The sequence below is a fragment of the Artemia sp. Qi Xiang Cuo genome, chromosome 2, assembly GCF_049724085.1.
Source record: "Artemia sp. Qi Xiang Cuo chromosome 2, ASM4972408v1, whole genome shotgun sequence".
Lineage (NCBI taxonomy): Eukaryota > Metazoa > Arthropoda > Branchiopoda > Anostraca > Artemiidae > Artemia > Artemia sp. Qi Xiang Cuo.
Window position 1 is genome coordinate 80736086 of NC_142795.1, and position 23954 is coordinate 80760039.

Here is a 23954-nt window from a genome sequence, read left to right on the forward strand (position 1 = left end):
GCTACCGAGCAAAATCATAAAATTCATCATCAAAATGTAAGTAAGAATATTACCTGTGTTTTTTATCCCTCTTTTTTACTTCTGCTTTGCATTTAGTCAAAGATAAAAGAAAAACTTTTTCCAATAGGTCTAGGTATCGCCTATACTTTTCAAGTGGCCTAGGTTCTGCGCACAAGGCTAACATTAACTATCTAATAATTATATAACATTTTTTTTTTAAAGCCGTGCCAGCGCATAGTCTTATATATTAATAATAAAGTCCAATTAGGATACTCCAAGATTTTCAATTTAAGAAAATAACAGACATGCATTGTCCAAGCTCTACCCAATTTTCTCTGTGACCATTCAATCTTTTTTTCTTCTGAAATTTTTTCTCCGAAATGATTAAAAAAGAATCCGGAGTAATTATTTTAGATTTTTGTAAATTTTTGTTATTATTAGAAATAGGTTTGTTCCTGATATTAGGGAGAAACTAGAATTACTGCACAGAATGCTCTCAAATATAGCTTTCGTCCGTGTCTCCGCATCACCCTCTAATTAGCTTTATCTTTTATAAGTTTTTTTTGTTTTCTTTTTTTCCATACTTTTATATTTGTTTTTTTCTCCTTTTTTCTTTCTTTTTCTTTATTTTTCTATATGTTACCCTACAAGTGCTTCCTATGTGTTTGATGTACGTGTTATCTATTTTTATGTGTTTTTTGCTGCATGTTACTCCACTTATTAAACTATTATATAGTGTGGGTGAATAATAAATAATATTAATATGTCTTCATCCAGGAGATTTCTGGTTGGATCCAAAAAAAGCTTAGACCAGTAATTAAACTTAAAATTCTAATTAATTAAAATTTTTCTCAGTTTAAGCTTGATCTCTTTTTTCATGGTTAACGCGTCACTGTCAATTGTGCTAGTGTTTTTAATTCTTACTAAAAATCGTTCTAAGATGTGTAAGTTTCCTCCCTTATCAGGTTCATTTTTAGTCTTTGATCTTAGCCTATTAGTAAAGACGCAAAGGGCCATATCCTCCCATGGAAACTAATGTTTCCATTGATTTTGTAATGTGGGGTCTTGGTAAACCGAGGACTTGACGGGAAAATTTTTGGTCCTCTTAAAGACAACTTGTAGTTATATATATATATATATATATATATATATATATATATATATATATATATATATATATATATATATATATATATATATATATATATATATATATATATATATATATATATATATATATATATATATATATATATATATATATATATATATATATATATATATATATATATATATATATATATATATATATATATATATATATATATATATATATATATATATATATATATATATATATATATATATATATATATATATAGTTTTAAGTTAAAGAAACAGATTTATAGAATTTAAAAGCCTAATACATTAGGATTAAAAAAAGACTTGAGGCTCAGAATAATTTCCTTATGCCTCATTTAAGCAGAATACCGTATCTATTTTGAAAAGTTTTACCTTTGTAAAACAGAGATTACGGAAGGTCAGTGTCCTCCAGAGAGGGAAAGAATTGAGGCAAGGCTCAATATATATAAACTTCCGGTTAAGCTTCATCGATAATCTTTTAACTTAGTAGAATGCTCTTTTAAAATCTTCCAAAGTATTCTGAAAACGAGATTTTTTTATTTTTTTTCCAAAAATTCTTTAAATCGAACCTTTAACCCTTTTCGAAATTTTTATATAGCCTATTATTTTACTCTAGGTGTATATCAGCATGTTGTTGGCAAGGCACTTGGTGGCCACGCCATCAGAATCCTTGGTTGGGGAGTCGAAGAAGGGATTCCTTACTGGCTCATTGCCAATTCCTGGAATACCGATTGGGGTGACAATGGATACGTGAAATTGCTTCGAGGTGCCAATCATTGTGGGATCGAAGGCTCCATCACAGCTGGCCTTCCATTACTTTGATTGCGTTGTAAATTAATTGCTTTAATCATAAATTTGCAGTTTTTGTGCTAGCTAAAAACTATAGTGTGCGTGTAATCGAAGCTAATTATATTATTTTGCTCTGGTGAATAAACACGTTTGATTTCTTATTTTTGAGTTTTTTCTTCTACCTAACTATTAATCATTATAGTCAAAATTGATGTTGGTAGATATCTATTTCTCTAACTATGATCTCGTGTGTCTGATTCAAGATTTTGCATTTTCGGGACTACTAAGAACTTATAAAAATATAAGCCTTAAAGTATCAAGGACATCAAAAACAAGTCATTGCCTCTTTTCAAGTTCACACTATTAAACGAAATATCCTGTGCATAAATTTCGTCTGGTCTTACCCTCTTATTTATTGCCAAATATCATCTGACATGACTGTTGTCAATGGTAATACTTCAATGATAATATTTCGAAAGATCTCAAGGGGAACGTGTTTCTTGTCATGATGAAAAAAACCAATGCATCACTCTCCTTATTTAAAGTTTTGAGTAAATTAAAGTTTCCTTGTGCTGCTTCCATTCATATAATCAGTTTAAAATTTTACACTATTTCCTCCTTACACTGTATGCCTTACAAAAAGAAAGCAATGGTTTTCATTGGCTATCAGTGACGAAAGTTGGCTGTAATAAACTATATTGAACACGGGGTTGGGTGCCTGTTGTTATGTCCACCTTGACTAATCTCAGTCCTTTTCTCATATGTTCACAACCCGTTAAACTCCGTTTCCCCAATAAAGTATCTTTGCAAGCCTTGTATATCTACCACTTCATCTTTTGATCGTAAGATACCGAGAAAACGCTATCCTTTGTGACAGAGCTTGAACTTGAACTTTCTGCTCAGAACACTGAGCAGATGAATGTTCCGTTTTCTTAGGTGCCAGGCTAGATGCGTGTTTTAAGTGGTAAAAAAAAATAATTCTTTTTCAGGTTCTCCGTGTTCGTCCCAGTAAAGCATTTTTCTCTAAGGGTTCCAAGTGTGTTGGACATCGGTTCTTCAAAATTAGAACGTGTTAGAATAGTATGGTTGAACTTGGATTGTGAGAGGTGCAAACTTGGGTATTCAAAATGATAATCCGTACAACCCATATCAATTCCGCGTTGTATGTGGGGTGGCCTGAAAACGGGGCTCAAATTGGTCAGAAATGAAGATGAATGTCATAGAATTGACAACTTAGAATTTCACATTTGTAAACTTGAATCAAATGTAAATTCCTATTAAAAGAAGTAAAACCTCTTAGGGAGATCACAGTTACTTCAATTACAAATCGTTCCAGTAAAATTTGGCTTTCAGAACGTTTTCATCACTTTTAGGCTTTTTCTGACAGTTTCAGTATCTTTATGCATGTCAAAGCCAAAGAAAAACATGAACACAAATCCTGAAATGAAAGCTGAGAATAGGTAATAAGAAGTAATGCCCAGAGCTCACATTTTGGAGGAAATTGACACAATTGCGAACCGATTACCGCTTTAGAAAGAAACGTCTGCAATAAGGGGGGGGTAATTAAAATAGCAATATTGAAAGACTATAAGTGGATTTAATTAGCAATATTCAAATGACTATAAGTGGATTAAAGTTATTGAAAAATAGTGGTACCGTCAGTTCGGAAGCCATCTTTAACTTTATTCATCTTGTGGCATTTAAGTGGTATTAAGTTTCTTTCAACTGTAGACGAACTCTTCCTCCCACTCACGTTTACTGAGGCACTGTTATCTTGGCCCTGTATGCTATCGTAGATTGAAGCTCTTGGAAAAGCAATACGCGACACTAATTTACAGGGGCTGTGCAACTAGTGCCTTTCTATGCTGATCGCCTTTCAGCGTGGCTGATTTGTGTTCTGCTACCTATGGATATGAACATCCGTTTTATGAGTCTTTTTTGCCGTCGTTATCCTCTGAATTCGTTTTGAAAAGACCTTTGTGAAGTTATTTCTGCTGAAAGTGAGGCTGGTAGCACCAGTGTCAAACTTGATGTTGCGCACATTTAATTTGTGGCTTTTTCGTGCAGCGGGAGTAACAATTTGATTTTTGTCCATTTTTTTTTTCCTAGTCCACCGGTTTCAACTTACTGCTAGAAAGTGTTATGGATCTAACCTACACGTTTTTTTTCAGGAAAGCGTGCGGCAGTATCCGGTTTTATTAATATAATACCACATGGTCCATTCCCAAAGGAAAAGGGGTAGTGACAACCTCGACTACCAATGTTTGAGCAAGTGTAGCGTGTCTTCGGATAGCTTGTGCTGCAACCTCATTTTTTGACAGACACCCAGCTCCCCACTCTTCTCCATTACTGTCACCGCCCTCTTCCTTAGACACTGCATCAGTTTATTCAGATTCTTCAGCAAACGTATATTCATTTCCGGAGTTTTCAGTACAAGGAACAGAAAGACCGTCTGAGTCATTTTCACCAGTTGCATCGACATCTTCGACTTCATCAAAGGATTCCAAGCAATATTCTTCTGAGATCTCATTCGCTAAGCTTCGAGTGGACCAAAGTAAAAAAACGTAGTAAAAGTAAAAAGTTTTTTTTAACTGACAGTAAGGAACGACGTTAAAATTTAAAACGAACAGAAATTATTCCTTATATGAAAGGGACTGTCCCCTCCTTAACGCCTCGCTCTTTACGCTAAAGTTTGACTTTCTCACAACTCTATTTTTTAGACAGAAAAAAGCTTTAGCGTAAAGAGCGCGGCGTTCAGGAGGGGACAGCCCCTTTCATATAAGGAATAATTTCTGTTCATTTTAAGTTTTAACGGCCTTCCTTACTTTCAGTTAAAAAAAACTTGTTTTTTTTTTTATTTAATATCCTACAGGCTTCGGTGACATTGATCCCAGAATCAGGCACAACGCGGAACATATTATCTGTAATTGAAAACTTCCTTATTGCAACTTGGATTGCTGAAAAGATGTTAGTAGTTGTATGAGAATGCTTATGCCTCTTGAAATGTGAAAGATGGTGGTGCAACCTCTGCTCATTTTTCATCTTCCAGGGGTAATAGGCAATGATACATATAAAGCCAGATCCGTGTCTTGTCTTAAATTTAATTAAAAAAACTTTTTCCACAAAATAAGTTTTTCAAAGAAAAGTAAAGAACTCCATTAAACAAAAAATGAGCAAAAACAAAATCAAATAATCTACCAAGCGTGAAACTACTAAAAATCAGCATCGGTAAATAAATGGAACCCAAAACGAACAGAAATTACAATATATAATCGAGTCAAACTCAAAACGAGCAGAAATTAACATAAGTTGGGCGCAAAACCCCTATGCCTTCCCAAGGCCAGAACAAAATTTGCACTTTACTGAAAAAATTATAAATGTTTTTACTTTTTTAACTAATAAATCAAATAATATTAAAATTTTGATTACTAAATATCAGTATATGTATATTAAACTGACAATGCACATTCATTTGTATTTTTTCAGTAAAAGCAATGGAACAGCTCTTGGAAAAGCAATACGCGACACTAATTTACAGGGGCTGTGCAACTAGTGCCTTTCTATGCTGATCGCCTTTCAGCGTGGCTGATTTGTGTTCTGCTACCTATGGATATGAACATCCGTTTTATGAGTCTTTTTTGCCGTCGTCATCCTCTGAATTCGTTTTGAAAAGACTTTATGCTAGTTTTTGCTCGTTTTGAGTTTGACTCGGTTATTTATTGTAATTTTTGTTCGTTTTGGGTTTCATTTATTTACCGATGCTGATTTGACATATTAAAACACATATTAAAAAAACAAAAACAACGCACAATTGGAAATATGTGTGCTTTAATTCATTGGTAGCCCTCCAAGGATAAATTTATAGTTCATCTGTGACGTGTTTGGGCAAGACAGTTGCGTTTCCTCTTAAGAAAATACAAAAAATTAAGTATTCAAGGCCTAGTTATAGCTATGTGTGCTTTAGTGTTATTAGTAGCCCTCCTAGGACACATTAAAACACATATTAAAAAAATTCAAGGCACACTTGGAAAAATGTGTGCTTTAATTCATTGGTAGTCCTCCCAGCATATATTTATAATTCATCTCAGGTTCAGGTTCTTTTATTTATAAACTAAATACAACTACAATATGGGTATGCCCGGCTGAGAGTCTAGCTCGTATTACCAGGCAACCGATAACAAATAAAAACAAAAACATAATATATAACTGCATTTTTACATAATCACACTCTTTTGTAAATAGATAAAAAAGAAAGAAAAATGTAAGACTTACCAAGCATCACCCCAAGCCAGCAGCCAAATGGAGAACAAACTAAAACAAAACACCAAAAATAGTGAAGTGAAGCCGTGGGGAAACCCTACCAATAGAATGTGCCAGCGGGAAGACCATAACTGAATTAAAAAAAAATTAAATGAAATTAAATAAAATGATCAAAGGGTTAGTAAAAGATTTTTTAAAAGACCCGACCCATGCACATTCCAAAGTTTGGTTATGCAGTGCCTGAGTGAGAACCTAGATCTCTCAGTGCATGTTCGGGGTTCAACATACTTAGAAGATCCCCTCGTTCCATAATCGTACTCACATTGGTTAAATAGATCCATAGCATAGAAAATTTTCGGTAGAATTTTAGCAAAATACTTAACAAAAAACATCAATCCATGAAAAGATAATAATTCCACTGGTAATATATTAAGGAAAGAAAATATACTTTTATTTGGCGATTTTGATGGCAGGGACATTGGGGAGGGAAGGAAAGTTTTCAGAATACTCAATGCTTTATTTTGCTGCCTTTGAAGTGGTTTTATATGAGTTTTAAATGTATTCAGAAAAATCAGGGGACAATAACTCAGATAAGAATGGACTAGGGCAAAATATACCGATCTCATCGCATGAAAAGGTAGAATAAATTTCAAATGTCGCAATATTCCAACATTCCTTCCCAACTTCATCCACAATATGGCAATGTGTTCCTTCCAACTCATATTCTGATTAACTAGCACACCTAAATATCTCATAGTAGATACACCCTCTAAAAAAGTATATTCATCAATGGGTAGTCTACTAAGTTCAGGTAATGACTGGTCAGTACGAGAGAAAATCATGAACTTGGTTTTTTGACATATTAACAGATAATTTATTTGCACTAAACCAAGTTTCTATCCTCTCGAAAGCTGCCAACAAATTCTTCTTAAGCGACCTTTCATCAGTACCGCTCCCTTTGCAGCCGTATCATCAGCGAATAGGACATTTAGCCCGAGATCATCCAGCGCCCTGTTGATGTCGTTAACATAAATAAGAAAGAGTAGAGGTCAAAGTATGGACCCTTGAGGAACACCGATTTGACCAGTGATAACAAGTAGTGAAGAGGTAGCATTTCCACCATCCACAAACTGACTGCGCCCAGTTAAATATGAGTCAATCAGAGAATTTGCAGGTCCACGTATACCATAATTTTCCAGTTTACGAAGCAAAATTGTATGACAAATAGTATCGAACGCTTTTTTTATATCTATAAATATAGTAGCTGGAATTTATTTTTTATCCAAAGTGTCATGTATAAACTGTGTGAGTGTCAGAATCGCATGTTCAGAGCTATGACCCTTCCTAAACCCAAACTGAAGGTCATTAAAACATCCCCTCTTATCAAAAAACTTCAATCTACGGTTGTAACGACGTCGTTCAATTACTTTTGCGGATGAGGATTGGATCGAGATTGGCCTGTAGTTTGTTGGATCTTTCACGTCATCACACTTCTGCAGGTCCAAATCACATGCATACTTTGAGCAAGTTGGAAAACGTCCGCTTGAAAAACATTAGTTGATGATATGAACCAAAAATTCTGTAACATCAGGCATTATCTATTTTAATAGGCTTGTTGATGAGCCATCCGTACCTTCAGACGACCCATTCTTCAGTTGGTATATAACTTGCAGTAATTCGTCTGCTGAGACCGGCGTTAGGAAAAGAGAGCAATACGATGGAGGCGGCATGTAAGCAGAATATGCTGAATCGGTTAAACTTCGAGTTGGTACTTCAAGTGATGTTACGTGACCAATATTTGCGAAGTGCTCATTTAGGACACCAACAACATTTTGCTTTCCTTTAACAATTTTCTTGTCTTTTGGTAATAATATGTCTTCCGGAAGGTTTTTCATTTTCTTTTTCCCAAGGCATTCATTAGTAATCAACCAAGTCTTTTTTGGGGACCCTTCAGCATTTTGAAATTCATGAAGATAGTATGACTGCTTCGCTTGTCGCAGTAACTTTGTCAGACAATTTCTGTACTGCCGAAATTTGGCCTGATTTTCATGTGTAGGATCTGCCATGAATTTCCTGAAGAGGTTATTTTTGGTATGGATAGAGGACAGAACACCAGCTGTAATCCATGTTTTTTTTTGTTTAATATAACGCCTAGCTTGCCTGCTTGATAAAGGACATGCCTTATTAAGTACTATTTCAAACTGGTTGATGAAGTATTCAGTAGCTTCGTCCACGTCGTCATATTCTAAGCAGGGAGACCGGTCGACTTGGGACAGTAAACTTTTCAGTTTATCAATCAAAGCAGCGTCCAGTATTCTTGACCTCAATGAAGAAGGTTTAGGGGAGGGACCCATTTGAAGGTTGCACAGGATCATAAAATGGTCAGAAGTATCATCAACTATAACGTTACAGCCCAGTGTCTCTAAATTTGTGAAAATATTGTGAATTAACGGCGCTGATGACTCCGTGATTCTCATTGGGATCCGACATGTTGGAAGCAAACCCACTGACACACAAATCGTTACAAAGTCAACGGCAACATTATTCGAAAGCATTGAATTCACATCCCTATGTACATTACTAATATCAATATTAAAATCCCCCAACATCATTAACTTACACTTTCTTTGGGTCATGTTTTGTGACGTGTTTTGGCAAGACAGTTGCGTTTCCTCTTAAGAAAATACAAAAAATAAAATATTCAAGGCCCAGTTATAGCTATGCGTGATTTAATGTTATTAGTAGCCCTCCTAGGACACATTAAAACAAATTCAAGGCACACTTGGAAAAATGTGTGCTTTAATTCATTGGTAGTCCTCCAAGCATACATTTATAATTCATCTGTGACGTGTTTTGGCAAGACAGTTGCGTTTCCTCTTAAGAAAATACAAAAAAATAAAATATTCAAGGCCCAGTTATAGCTATACGTGCTTTAATGTTATTAGTAGCCCTCCTAGGACACATTAAAACAAATTCAAGGCACACTTGGAAAAATGTGTGCTTTAATTCATTGGTAGCCCTCCAAGGATACATTTATAATTCATCTGTGACGTGTTTGGGCAAGACAGTTGCGTTTCCTCTTAAGAAAATACAAAAATAAAATATTCAAGGCCCAGTTATAGCTATGTGTGCTTTAATGTTATAAATTAAATAAACTCTTTCCACAAAATAAGTTTTTCAAAGAAAAGTAAAGAACTCCATTAAACAAAAAATGAGAAAAAAAAATTAAATAATCTACCAAGCGTGAAACTACCACAAATCAGCATCGGTAAATAAATGAAACCCAAAACGAACAGAAATTACAATAAATAACCGAGTCAAACTCAAAACGAGCAGAAATTAATATAAGTTGGGCGCAAAACCCCTATGCCTTCCCAAGGCCAGAACAAAATTTGCAATTAATTAAAAAAATACAAATGAATGTTCATTGTCAGTTTAATATACATATACTGATATTTAGTAATCAAAATGTTAATATTATTTGATTTATTAAAGTTATAAAAGTAAAAACATTCAATCACCTGAATAAAAAAACAGCAGCAATTTCTAATATCAAAACAAATACAACAAAAAGGAGGAACACACCATGAGGACACAATGGAACAATATACACCCTCTTAACATACACAATCCTTACCCTAAGGGCTGTGAGGGTGGTTGTCATCCTCTAAGACCTAATTTACAGAACTTTCTACTACGTTGAACAAAATGGTTATCTGAAAATTTTGATTGAGTGTGTTTGGGGGAATGTTGGGCGTGAAAGAGGTGTTAGTTACCCTTCAATCACTTTCAACTATTAAAAAGGGCATTATCCCTCTCAATTTCCAATTGAATGAACCCCTTTTGAAGTTTTTACGACAACTCTATCATTAAAAACCTTATATGCCCCCAGGGCGTAACTTAAAACCTTTGCCCTGGGGATTCTGGGGGGTTTTTCATCCTTAAATACATAATTTCCAGAACTTTCAACTACCTTGAACAAAATGGCTATCTCTAAACTTTGATTGACTGTATTTAGGGAAATGGTGGGCATGAGAGAGGGGTTAATTACTCTCCGCTCACTTTCAACTATTAAGAAGGACAATTTCAATTTCCAATCAAATGAGCCCCTTTTGATATTTCTACAACAACCTTCTATACAAAGCTTATATGCCCCTCAGGGCATAACTTACAGCCCTTGTACTGAGGGCTCTGATGGGATTATCATCCTAAAAGACCTAATTTCTAGAACTTTCGGTACGTTGAACAAAATGGATTTCTCAAAATGTTGATTGGATGTGTTTGGGGAAATGGTGGGCGTGAGAGGGGGGTTACTTGCCCTTCAATCACTTTTGACTATTAAAAGGACACTAGCCCTTTGAATTTCCAATCGAATGAGCTCAAGTTTCTACGAGAAAGATTTCAATAAAAACTTATATACCCCAGGGCATAACTTATAACCCTTGCCCTGAAGACTGTATGGGGAGTGTCCTGCTCAAAGGTATAATTTCCTGAATTTTAAACTGCGTGAAACAAAATAGCTATCTAAAAATTTTGATTGGATATGTTTGGGGGAAAGGTGGGTGTGGAAGGGGTGTTAGTTGCCTTCCAATCACTTTCGACTATTAAAAAGGGCACTAGCCATTTCAATTTCCAATCGAATGAGCCCTTTTTGAAGTTTCTACGACGACGTTTTCTATAAAAAACTTATATGTCTCCAGCGAATAACTTATAACCCTTGCCCTGAGGGCTGTGGGGGAGTATCCTCCTAAAAAACATAATTTATATCTGGAAATCCACAACACTTGAACAAAATGAATATCTAAAAATTTTTATGAAATGTTTTTCGGGAAATGATGGGCCTGTAAGGGGGGTTAGTTGCCTTCAAATCACTTTTGACTATTAAAAAGGGCACTAGTCCTTTAAATTTCGGATTGAATGAGCCCTTTTTGAAGTTTCTACGACGACGCGTTCTATAAAAACCTTTTATGCCCCCAGGGCATAACTTAAAAACCCTTGCCCTGAGGGCTGTGGGGGAGTATCCTCCTCAAAAACATAATTTCTGTCTGGAAATCACCAACACTGAACAAAATGGCTATCTAAAGATTTTGATTGGATGTGTTTGGGGGAAAGGTGGGCGAGATAGGAGTGCTAGTTGCCCCCAAATCACTTTCGACTATTAGAAAGGGCACTAGACCTTTGAATTTCCAATCGAATGAGCCCTTTTTCAAGTTTCTACGACAAAGATTTCAATGAAAACTTACAACCTTTGCCCTGAAGACTGTAGGGGGAGTGTCCTGCTCAAAGGTATAATTTCCTGAACTTTAACTGCGTGGAACAAAATGGCTATCTGAAAATTTTGATTGGAAGTGTTTGGGGAAATGGTGGGCGTGGAAAGGGTGTTAGTTGCCTTCCGATTACTTTCAACTATTAAAAAGGGCACCAGCCATTTCAATTTCTAATCGAATGAGCCCTTTTGAAGTTTCTACGACAACGCGTTCTATAAAAACTTTATATGCCTCCAGGGCATAACTGACAACCCTTGTCCTGAGGGCTGTGAGGGGGTTGTCATCCTCAAAGACCTAATTTACAGAACTTAAAAGTACGTTGAATAAAATGGCTATCTCAAAATTTTTATTGGATGTAATTGGGGAAAAGGTGGGCGTGAGAGGGGGGTTAGTTGCCCTCCAATCACTTTCGACTATTAAAAAGGGCACTAGCCCGTTGAATTTCCAATCGAATGAGCCTTTTTTGAAGTTTCTACGACAACGCATTCTATAAAAACCTTATATGTCCCCAGGGCACAACTTACCACCCTTGCCCTGAAGGCTGTGGGGGAGTGTCCTCCTCAAAAAAATAATTTCTATCTGGAAATCAAATACGCTGAACAAAATGGTTATCTAAGAATTTTGATTGGATTTGTTTGGGGGAATGATGGGCGTGGGGGCTAGTTGCCGTATAATCACTTTCGACTATTAAAAAGGGCACTAGCCCTTTGAATTTCCAATCGAATGAACCTTTTTTGAAGCTTCTACGACAACGCCCTCTATAAAACCGTATATGCCCCCAGGGCATAACTTACAACCCTTGCCCCGAAGGCTGTGTGGAGTGTTCCCCTCTAAAACATAATTTCGATCTGGAAATCAACTAAGCTGAACAAAATGGCTGTCTAAAAATTTCGATTGGATGTGTTTCGGGAAATGCTGGGCGTGGAAGGGGTGTTAGTTGCCTTCCAATCACTTTCGACTATTAAAAAGGGCACAAGCCACTCCAATTTCCAATTGAATGAGTCCTTTTCGAAGTTTCTACGACAACTTCTTCGATACGAAGTGCCTTGCTCTAAAGGAAAAAAACAATAAATGATACATTGTGCCAACATCGTTCTTATATACCTCCAGGGCATAACTACAAAATCCTTGCCCTAAGGGTTGTGGGGGAGTAACCTCCTCAAAAAACATATTTTCTCTTTGGAAATAAGTTACTCTGAACAAAATTGCTATCTCAAAATTTTGATTGGATGTGTTTGGGGGAAAATGGATGTGGGGGGGGACCAGTTGCCCTCCAGTCACTTTCGACTATTAAAAAGAGCACTAGCCCTTTGAAATTTCCAAACGAATGAGCCCTTTTCAAAGTTTATACGACAATTCCTTCGATACGAAATGCCCAGGTATGGAGGAAAAAAAATAATACATTGTGGCAACATCGTTCATTACTTAGGCAGCGCTATTGCGCTGCCTATGACAAAGGTTGATTTTAGGATTTCTCATGAAATTAGAAGCACCTTCCAGTAGCCTACCATTTTGAAAATTGCACCTCCAGCCAAAGATCTGACCTCTTTCACCTCAGTGGCGTAATTAGGGAAAGGGGCTAATTTCCCCCTGAGCGGTTTCGTTTGCGCAATGAGCCAAGAAAACCTGTCGGAAAATAAAAGCAAAGTGATAACTCCTAACTACGGTTTCCTAAAAACTTAGACAATTTGCTGCACAGTATTAATTTTTACAGGAATTTACTTGTCTATAATAGGTATTTAATACACAGATACAAGAAATAATATACTGCTTAGTGACAATTTTTTTAATTTATTGTGCTGTATGGCAAAAGTTACCGCATTAGCCGGAAGATGTGTTATCCTACAGAATGAGAAAAGTGTAGCAGCATTTTACAAGACTCTGGCCAGCTAGGCCAGAATCAGCTAGTTTGGCCACTGTTTCAACTCTAGGCTTTTCCATGAAAGGGTTTCCATTGATTATATTTAGAGATGGTTTTATTAACATGAGAAAAAGTTTATTTGACATCTTGAAAAAGTATATCTTGTTATGTTGATGCAATAAAACGTACCAGCAAAAACATATAATTTTACTGGACAAGATTTCAATACATTTACATTCCTCTCTGACTGAACATTTAAGAAAATTTAGAATTAGCAATCGGTATTTATCATGTATAGGCTAATATGGTAATCATAGCAAGTCACTGTTATGTAGAAGCATAAATTCCATAAAAACCGTTGAATTAAAGTTTTCCCGGCTAAAGGTGCAGATTACTTCCCATGTAATGTAGGATACAGCGGCCCTACCAATATAACCAGAATATACAGTAATAATTGATTTATCTGAATCCTGCTTCACCTAGACAGTATCTATGCAACTTTTATGCTCAATTGACTGAATAATATACACTAAAAAATAAGTTGTTTTAGTGGAACAAAACTGGACCTTTACCGTTCTCCCATTTACACACCTACCTACCCTCATCTGAATCCTAAGTCCTAATTTTGCCTAGCTGAAACAATCTAGCAGCACATTTGATATGTTAGACACACTGAGTGCCATCCTTTTACTTACGTCTACTTTATATTAACGCTCCAATTCCAAAAACTGTAAGGGGCGTAACCACGCTTCTTCAAAATTTCAAATTATGATTTAAAACACTATTATGTAAGTTCAAAATTTCTTAATATCTCATCCTCGAATTAATAAAGTAAAATGAAGAACAGAAGAAAAACAGTTAGAAAAAAACAGAAACGGGACAAAATAGTTATTATAAAAACAGAAACAGAACAGAACAGGTAAATTAAAAACAGGTCCTCTATTTCTGTTCTATTTCTGTTTTTTGTAAGAACAGAACAGAAACAGGTACTTAAAAACAAAACAGAAACAGAAACATGTCCTTTTTAAAACGATAACGACAGCCAGGCATTGAAATGATCCATCGTGCAGAAGTGATACCAAATTAAACGAGAAAAAAAAAAAAAATAAATAAAGCAACAATCCTAAAATGAATTGTTATTTATCTTAAAAGGGATTGATCCTAAAGGGGATTGATGATAGTTTTATTCTGTAGAAAGTATCCATTGTTGTTTTCCTTTTGCTCTACCAAAACTCCTATATTATTTTGTGGTTTCAGTAAAACGCTAGTTTTTACAATCCTAGAAGGAACATAGGGAAACATAATTAGTTGTTTTAATTGCACTAATTTTATTGATATACATTAGATAGGCTGTGAAGCAATAATTTGTGTCAGTTTTCAGTTTAAAATTTGCTCTTTAATTCCCTTGGAAAAAATTTTTTTTTTAGATTAATCTTTGCTCGTTTTTTATTCAAATTTAATGTAGAAACAACCCTGCCATGATCTTTTTTATTTATACGGAATAATTCCTGTTCGTTTTAACTTTTAGTGTCATTCCCTAGTTTCAGTTGAAATCTTATGAAATTGTTGAAGGGCGCATTTAGAAGCTTATATTTATGCCTAGTCACTTTATAAATTTGACTTGATAGCAGATTCCCATAAAGTGCACTTTCTGTTTTTCCACCCATTTTTTTCAAATGAAAAAAGTGCCTTTTTCAATGAAATAACCAAAAAAAGGTGTTTTTCAAAACCTAGGCAGGAGCAAAAAATAAGGGGCCAAGGACGTCCCTTCCCCTCAATTACCGCCACTAGAACTAGCACATAGGCTTCATCGCAGAGTGAAGTTTGAAGGTTTAATTTAAAAGTGTTGACGTACACAGGGGGTTTGGAAGGGGGAGTATATGTGAGGGGTTCTTATAAACATCCAGTTAAAGGCTTTGGACCATAATTGTTGCAATGGTACCGTCATATGCTTCCAAACTCTTCCACTTAAGAAGTGGCACCAAAAGTGCCGTTTTTAGTGCTATATGGCCCCTATAGATGGTAAAAATGATAAAAATCATGTAGATATGAGTAATATCTCTAAAATGAGACTTCTCGGGATATGCTTGGGAAAATGAGTGCATCACATTAGTAAAAACAGTGGATTACCTAAAAAGTAATGATAAGAATGGACAAACCATGATTGAAAAAAAAATCCAAGGAGGAATCAAATATGATAATGTAATTTGAAGTCCAGCACTATACTAAGAGAACCACGCCTCTAATAATCTAATTTAATATATTGGTGTTTGTAGGAATTTAATTGTTTAGCTTATTAAGGGGGCCTGGAGGAGGAAACTGCGGGAGGTGTTCTTGCAAACCTCGAGTTAAGGGTTTTGGATCATAATTAGTACAATTATACCGTTTTATACTTTCAAGATTTTCAACTTAAGAAGGGGCACGAAAAGTGTTGTTTTCAGTGCTATGTCTAACTCATGAATTGTAGAATTGATAAAAGCCCGTAGATATGAGCAAACGTGTTCAAAGGAGCCACTTAACATCACTCTAAGAAGTTCTGGTAAGTAGTAAGGCATCAATTAGCGCTGATTACACAAGGAATTACACAAGAATATACAGTGCAGTTTCAACGACACATGGCTTACCATGGGCAGGCATCTGTTACTAAAGACGGTACATGTTTTACCAGACACGTTTCTGAGGCAATACCTATTTTCTGGGTTAATCAGAGATAATTCTACTAACGGTACTCCATATACGGCAACTTGATTAGTATAGTAATTGGATCCAAATATAAGGAGTGATTTTCAAGGTATTCAAAGGTTTAATGTTCTTTCTGTAAAATGGTTAACAGCCATGCTTTCGGCTATTAGCATTCAATGGATGGTTTAATGATAGCATAAGCTATTAGATACCAAAAAATTTAATCATTTGCAAAAAAATAACTCTATTTGCGGAAAGGTATTCCATTTGTGTAACTCTGCACTGAATGGTTTTAATTGTTGATTGAATAATAGGGGTGAAACAGAGCTAGATAACATTTTAAATTGGATTGTAAGAAGGGGCAAAAAACGGTTAAACTGCTTAGCAGTTAAGCTAAGCCCGAAGGGGGTGGTAACTCTTAGGTAATTTAATATCAAATTGGAATAACAACATCAGTCTCAATCTACGGAAACGATTATTTTAATTCGATTGTATGAAAGTAGTAAAAGGGGTTAAACTGCTTAGCAGTTAAGCTAAGCCCAAAGGGAGTGGTAATTCTTAGGCAATTTAATATAAAATTGGAAAATATCATCATTCTCAATCTACAGAAACGATTATTTTAATTGGATCATATGAAAGTAGTAAACAGGGTTAAACTGCTTAGCAGTTAAGCTAAGCCCGAAGGGGGTGGTAACTCTTAGGCAATTTAATGTATAAAGTTGGAATAACATCATCAGTGTCAATCTACGGAAACGATTATCTTAATTGAATTGTAGGAAAGTAGTAAAAAGGGTAAAACTGCTTACCAGTTAAGGTAAGCCCGAAAGGGGTGGTAACTCTTAGGGAATTTAATACAAATTTGGAATAAAATCATCAGTGTCAATCTACGGAAACGATTAACGATGACAAGATGACCTTGTGACTTGACCTAGCTTTACTTCTCGGATGTGTTATGTATAATACACAAGTACCATTTAAACAGTGTTGTCAATATAAAATATGCTCTAAAATTATACTATACTAAAAAGTTGATACTAAGAGTGATATAAATGCCAAGAAAGGAATTTTAATAAGGAAATTCAGAAAAATCCATAGAAATCCTTAGAAATCAACTAGTAAGATGATTATAGGTTAGAAGCATCAAGGACCGCAACCGTCAATGACCCTAACCACCAAGGACCTCAACCTCCAAGGGACCTATTCCCTATCCCCAACCTCCAAGGGACCCTCTCCCCCAACTTTTTTGGGGCCCCCCTTTTTAATACTTTTTTTTATTTTTTTTATAACTTTTTTTATTATTTTTTTTAAACATGGTTTTTTTCAACTTTTTTTTACGTATCTTAAAATAACATGAAATATGCTTGTTGCTGTACCAATTGTTCTATATGCTTGCTCATAAACACGATGCGGCTTTCCCAGTGATACTCTATGCCAGGTTATCGTCACTACCTACTTTATTGCATGTATTAAATCAGTAATTTTTCTACATTGGAAGGATTGACATCTGCATAACATTTTTGTTTAAAAAGTGAAAATGAATGATTCGAGGAAAGTGTGTTTACATGATAAAGTCATTGTTGTCTTGAATGCTGACAAGGAAAAGTATTTGAACTATGAAACAAGTACAAGTGGTAGCACTATTGGAAATGTATGCCTGCGTTGTCATGACAGTGAGAGTTTAGATTTCTTTGGAGTACCCAAGAATTTCCATTGTACAAATGGTGGATATGCAAGAGTATCATTACCAGAGATGATAGTGCTCAAAGAGAATGCCAACCTAAAAATAATAGTTGATGAGGAGGGGCATCTTCTTGCTCATGGTTCTAGTAACACGTTACCTACTTGGCATTAGTATTCAAATGAATGTAAAGGGGAAAAGAAAAACCAACTGCGGCACTAATGTAATAAATCATATCATGTTTGCGTGCCAGAACTGTTACCTGTGTAAACACAATGTGAGAATTGACAGTGAAATCGCTAGCAAAATAAAAAGGGCATTGGCACACAATATCATCAATGAATATAAAGATTTCTTGAAGAAAAATGAAGCAAAAGTGAACGTTATTACTACTTTTGATCATATAGTCTACGCCCAACAAAAGTACTATCCCCAACAAAATAGTATTGCCGATATTAGTGCAGCGTTTGAAAGATGCGACTCTAAAGATTTAGATGTGCCGGACTTCGTGATAAGGAAAGCGAGTGAAATCCCGATAATTCCCGCTTCGGCATATTCAATGCTTAGTAGTAAGGTAAACGCCTGTTTTAATGAATCACGCGCTTTGTCCGAAAAGCTTCAAACCCAGCCACCTTCCCGCCCCCCCGCCACTCACCCGTTAGGTGAAGATAAACCTACATATTCAGTAATTGTGAAAAATGTTCCTACCGATTTAATTGATCCTGGTTTGCAAAAAGATAAATTGAATACGCTTGAAGGTCATGAAGGGATTTTAAGTGTAAAACCTGATAATCAGAATATTAAGTGGATCGTAGTTACTCGAGATAAGCAGTCAGCCGTATCCCTTGCCGCCTCAGACTCTAAGAGCCTACCTAATGTTCAAACCAAGGTCCTTGATAAGAAAGCACTGTGTATTGTTCGGAGTATCCCTGAACATGTATCAGAATCATCTCTAAAGGAAAGCATATCGGGATTAGTACGTGCTATAAAAATAGGACATTCGAAATGTTTTCGTTTCGAATTTCTGGATCAGTTAGCACTGAAAAATGCAATTAACCATGGTCTCCGACTTGGGTATGAGCTTTTTCGTGTTGAAATCTACCAAGAATTACCGCGTCGTTGTTTTCGGTGCCAAGGGGTAGATCACACTATTTCTAGATGCCCAAGTTCTCCTGATTTACCAAAATGCGCTGTGCTGGGGCTCACAAAAACACCACGGAAAACCCTTGCTCAGTTGCTCCTAAGTGCGCCAATTGCGGAGGAAATCATGTTTCTTATAGTTTAAATGCTCGGTACTGAGAAATACGCTTGCCAAGACAGCATGATGACTTCTCCTACAGCCTTAAGTTTTGTTTCTCTGAATATTAATGGTACTAAAGATAAGGATCTGCAAATCGACGAGCTGCTAAATTTTGATGTTGTATTCCTACAGGAGCATCTACTTTCCAATAGTTTAAGGCGGTCTGCTACACATGATATATTTATTCGAGAAGCAAAAGAGACCCACGGTCGCCCTTCCGGAGGCACCGCTATCTTCATTTGGTCGGGATATCAGCCTATGCAAATTTATTCTGATGCTAATATTCTAGCAATCCAGTGTAATAACATGGCTTTTGTAAATGTGTATCTCCCATGCAATCATCGAAACACTCAGTCATTTACTGCTTTTGCTAAAGCTTGCCATAAACTGAAATCTCTTTTCATTAAATTTTCAGATAAAAATATTGATTGGATCTTATCCAGGGATATGAATACTGACATATTGACCTCATCTGATCGATCTGAACTCCTGCTCGATTCTCTGCCACGTGTCTATCATGTCGCTGCTAAGAACCTGGCTTATACTTACATTCACAATCGAGGCTCCGTTAAATCCAACCTCGACCATATTATTGTGTCTAAGTCCGGTCTAATTAAATCCGAGGTGTTTGCTGACGAAGATAAAATCACTGATAACCATCTCCCTATTTCGTGCCTAATTGAGCCTTCTGATGTTCCAGCCCACTTTAAGAGTCCCCATTCAAAATGGTATCAAAAGCCCAATTGGAATCAGATAAACATTGAGATGAATATTACTACTTTATGCACTATACTCTCAACTATTAAAGTCCCGTTTCACTTGCTCCAGAGTTCGATAAAGTGCCCTGATTCTAAGGAAGACATAAATTCGTATTATTACCAGATAGTGACATGTCTAGAGTCGGCCACAAAAGTTGCAGTTCCGATTGAACACGTGCGTTCTGGGTCTCGCAAGCCCCTGTGGAATATACATCCGGAAGTGAAAAAAGTAAAGAACTGCGCAAAGTTTTGGTTGCGATTGTGGAACGCTTGTGATCGACCCTCCTCCGGTGCTGTGTTTACAGTCAAGCAAAAAACGAAGAAAGAATACAAATCTTGCTTACGTAGTGCAAGGCTCAATGCGTGGGACGCTCCAAATAGTAGAATGACTTGAAATAGAGTTATTAATAGCAGTAAGTGTTCTCCCCCACCTCAGTCGGAATTAAACCTTATGAATTTTGTGCGCCATTATATTGACATATTTTCCGTATTTAATCTAATCTACTTAGTTCGGTCCTGCCAGTGTCTGTTTGTCAATATAGAGTCCCTGCGATAAGTATGAGTGATTTACATTGGGCGCTGAAGAAAGTAAAAAGATCAGATTCTCCGGATTGTGATGGCCTATGCTTTGGGAATTTTGCTTATGATTGCCCATTATTGTTGAACCACCTGCAGTTATTATTCCAGATTTGTATAGCTCAATCTCTGGTTCCTGACAGTTTTCTTTCTGGTAGTGTCACGCCTATACTTAAACGCGGTAAAGATCCAGATTCATGCTCGAATTATAGACCGATTACTGTATCTTGCTTTATGAGTAAGATTTTTGAGTATGTCCTTTTGCCTGAAATAACTTCTAAGTGCGATTTTTCGTCTTTTAAACTAGGATTTAGAAGAGGGGTTGGTTCCCCCCAGGCGCATCAAGTGCTCAGCCGGTTGTTAAAGGAAGCTTTTACCCAGAAGCGTTTATTGTATTGCTGCACAGTAGACATTTTCGGGGCTTTTGATAATGTTGTTCACGCCCTGGCCTTGCATTCCCTTGCTTGTTCCGGAGTCAATTATTCAGTTATTTCTACATTGTGATATTGGTATGATAATTCTTATGTGCGTATTAAGTGGCTGTCAAATACTTCTGATTCGGTAGCTGTTAGGAAAGGCGTTAGACAGGGAGGAGTTTTATCTCCTTGTATATTTAATTGTGTCCTCGCTACTTGTTTAAAACATCTATCTCCTACTGTGTTTTTTCGTGATATTGGTGTAAGTTATATTGCATACGCCGACGATGTCCTTTTAGTTAGTTTTTATCGTCGAGGGCTGGCTCAGAACATCCGTAAGCTGTCTTCTCTACTTAGTGATATTGGCATATCTGTTAATATCGGAAAGTGTGAGGTTATGTGTTTTAATAGTAGCATTTCTGTATCTCCCTTAAACCTCGGTTCGATTTCATTACCTTGTTTAAAGTCAAGTGGCTTGGTATATCGTTTTGCCCGTCCATTTCTGAAACTTGCTCTGAATTGGTTACTAATGCATTAAAAAATATTCGTGTGTCATATGGTAAGATATATCCAAATAGAGGGCGTTATAACCGTAAGGGCCTAGCTTGGCTTTATAATAGTTTTTGCTCTCCAGGAGTAAATTTTCTATCTGGATTCCACCACTTACTGAGGAAAAAATATTTACGGAGACTTCGAAGTGGTTACACTAGATATTGTAAATATCTGATAAATATCTCATAAAAATAGAAATATTGTATCCCGTTATGGTGTCATTGATGCTTGTGCGCGATTGGCCAGTGTGTCTTCTAATAAAATTATGAATACTAGTCATGTTGTTTCTGTCACTGACCCCTTAGTTTGTTTTTTTTCATCGTGATATCGGTTAATTTGTATTTTTTGTTGTTGTTGTTTTATTTCGTAATGATGTTGTTATTATTTCTTTTATATTTTCCATTACTCCTCAGTGTCATTTATAATGTTCATATGTGGGTCATAAATAAATTATTATTATTTTTCATTATATAGTCAATGAACCCAATAGTACCAAAGATGAAATGCAGATTGAACCTGCAGGTGACACCCCAGTAAAAATTGTGTAATACTCAAAATGGATGAATGATTATTCTACTGGTTATGAACTAAGAGAAGAGAATAACTATAGTATCAAGAGAGAACAAGATAAATTATTTTATGGAACAGATTCAAAATGTCCAAAGTTCTTCAATGATGTTAATAATGTATAATAATGTATTAAACATATTTTTTATATTAATATTTTACATGTCATTATTTCATTAATAATATATTGTAAATTACTTTGTTAGATGATCTTTTTTTTTGGGTATGGTAGAACGTCAAACGTTTAGAATATGTATTAAAAAGTCGGACATGTAAGACAAGGACTTTTAAGAGATAAAGATACTAATAGCAGGTTCATAGCGGATATGTTAAAAAAAGAGATGCTTTGACAGATGTTTTACCATAGTTTGAGCGAGATGAGTTGAATTTTTTTCTCAAAAATCTCCAAAGACAAGCAAACACAGCTGACACACAGGCAGAAAGAATTTTAGTTTTCAGAAACAGGAATATCGACGTTAAAAATACATCTGTTTCAATTAATAATATTTGATTTTTAAATAAAGTTTGGTTTTAGTTTTCAGAAACAAGAATATCTACGTTTAAAATACATATGATTTTAATAATAATATTAAAATTTTTTAATAAAGTTGGGCTATAGTTTTCGGAAATAGGAACATCTGCGTTAAAAATATATCTAATTTTATTAATAATATTTGACTTTTAATAAAGTGGGGTTTTAGTTTACAGAAATAAGAACATCCACATTTAAAATCCACCAGATTTTTTTAATAATATTTAATTTTTTAATAAAGTTGGGATTTATTTTTCAGAAATAAGAACATCCACGTTTAAAACACATCTGATTCTATTATTAATCTTTGATTTTTTTTTAATAAATTTTTGGTTTTAGTTTCCAGAAATTGGAAAATCCACGTTAAAAATACATCTGATAAAAAAAAATTTTGGTTTTAGTTCTCAGAAATAATGACATTCACATTTAAAATACATCTGATTTTATTAATAATATTTGATGTTTCAAAGAAGTTGGGTTTTAGTTCTCAGAAATAAGTATATCCATATTTAAAACACATCTGATTTTATTAATAATATTTAATTTTTTTAAATAAAGTTCGGTTTTAGTTTCCAGAAATACGAACATTCACATTTAAAATACATCTGATTTTATTAATAATATTTAAGAAAATAAAGTTAGGTTTTAGTTGTCAGAAATAAGAACATCCATGTTTGAAATACATTTGATTTTATTAACAATATTTGATTTATTAGTAAAGTTGAGTTTTAGTTTGCAGAAATAAAAATATCCACATTTAAAATAAATCTGATTTTATTAATAATATTTGATTTTTTTAATACATTTGTGTTTTAATTTTCATAAATAAAAACATCCACGTTTAAAATATATTTCAATCTAATAATGTTATTTGATTTTTCGAAGAAGTTTGGTTTTAGTCTTCAGAAATAAGAACATCCACGTTTAACATAACATATGTTTCTATTATTAATAATTTTTTTAATAAAGTTGGGTTTTACTTTACGAAAATAAGAACATCCACGTCTAAAATACATCCGAATTTATTATTAATATTTGATATTTTCTTAATAAAGTTTTGGTTTTAGTTTTCAGAAATAGTAACATCCAAGTTAAAAACACATCTGATAGAAAAAAGCTGGGCTATAGTAAAAAAGTTGGGTTTTAGTTTTCAGAAATAAGAATATCCAACTTTCAAGCCACATCTAATTTTATTAATAATATTTCTTTTTTTAAATAAAGTTGGGTTTTAGTTTTCAGAAATAAGAATATCCACGTTTGAAATACATTTGATTTTATTGATAATATTTGATTTATTAATAAAGTTTGGTTTTAGTTTTCAAAAATAGGAACATCCACGTCTAAAATACATTTTATTTTATTAAAAATATTTTATTTTTGAATGAAGCTGGGTTTTAGTTTTCAGAAATAATAATATCCGTACTTAAAATACATTTGATTTTATTAACAATTTTTATTTCATTTATTAAGTTAGGTTTTAGTTTTCAGAAATAAAAACATCCACGTTTAAAATGTATATGATTTTATTAATAATATTTGATTCTTCTTAATAAAGCTGGGTTTTAGTTTTCAA

General features: G+C 34.8%; 1 protein-coding gene across 1 annotated transcript in view; it reads left to right on the forward strand.

Annotated features, from left to right (window-relative positions):
- The window catches only part of CtsB (Cathepsin B), a 53727-nt gene extending 51634 nt beyond the window's left edge, over positions 1-2093 (forward strand). The window contains exon 7 of the mRNA XM_089103389.1: positions 1760-2093. Within this exon, the coding sequence (XP_088959515.1) occupies positions 1760-1965 (206 nt within the window). The 3' untranslated portion in view covers positions 1966-2093. The remainder of the gene's footprint in view (positions 1-1759) is intronic.
- Positions 2094-23954: the final 21861 nt, after the last annotated feature.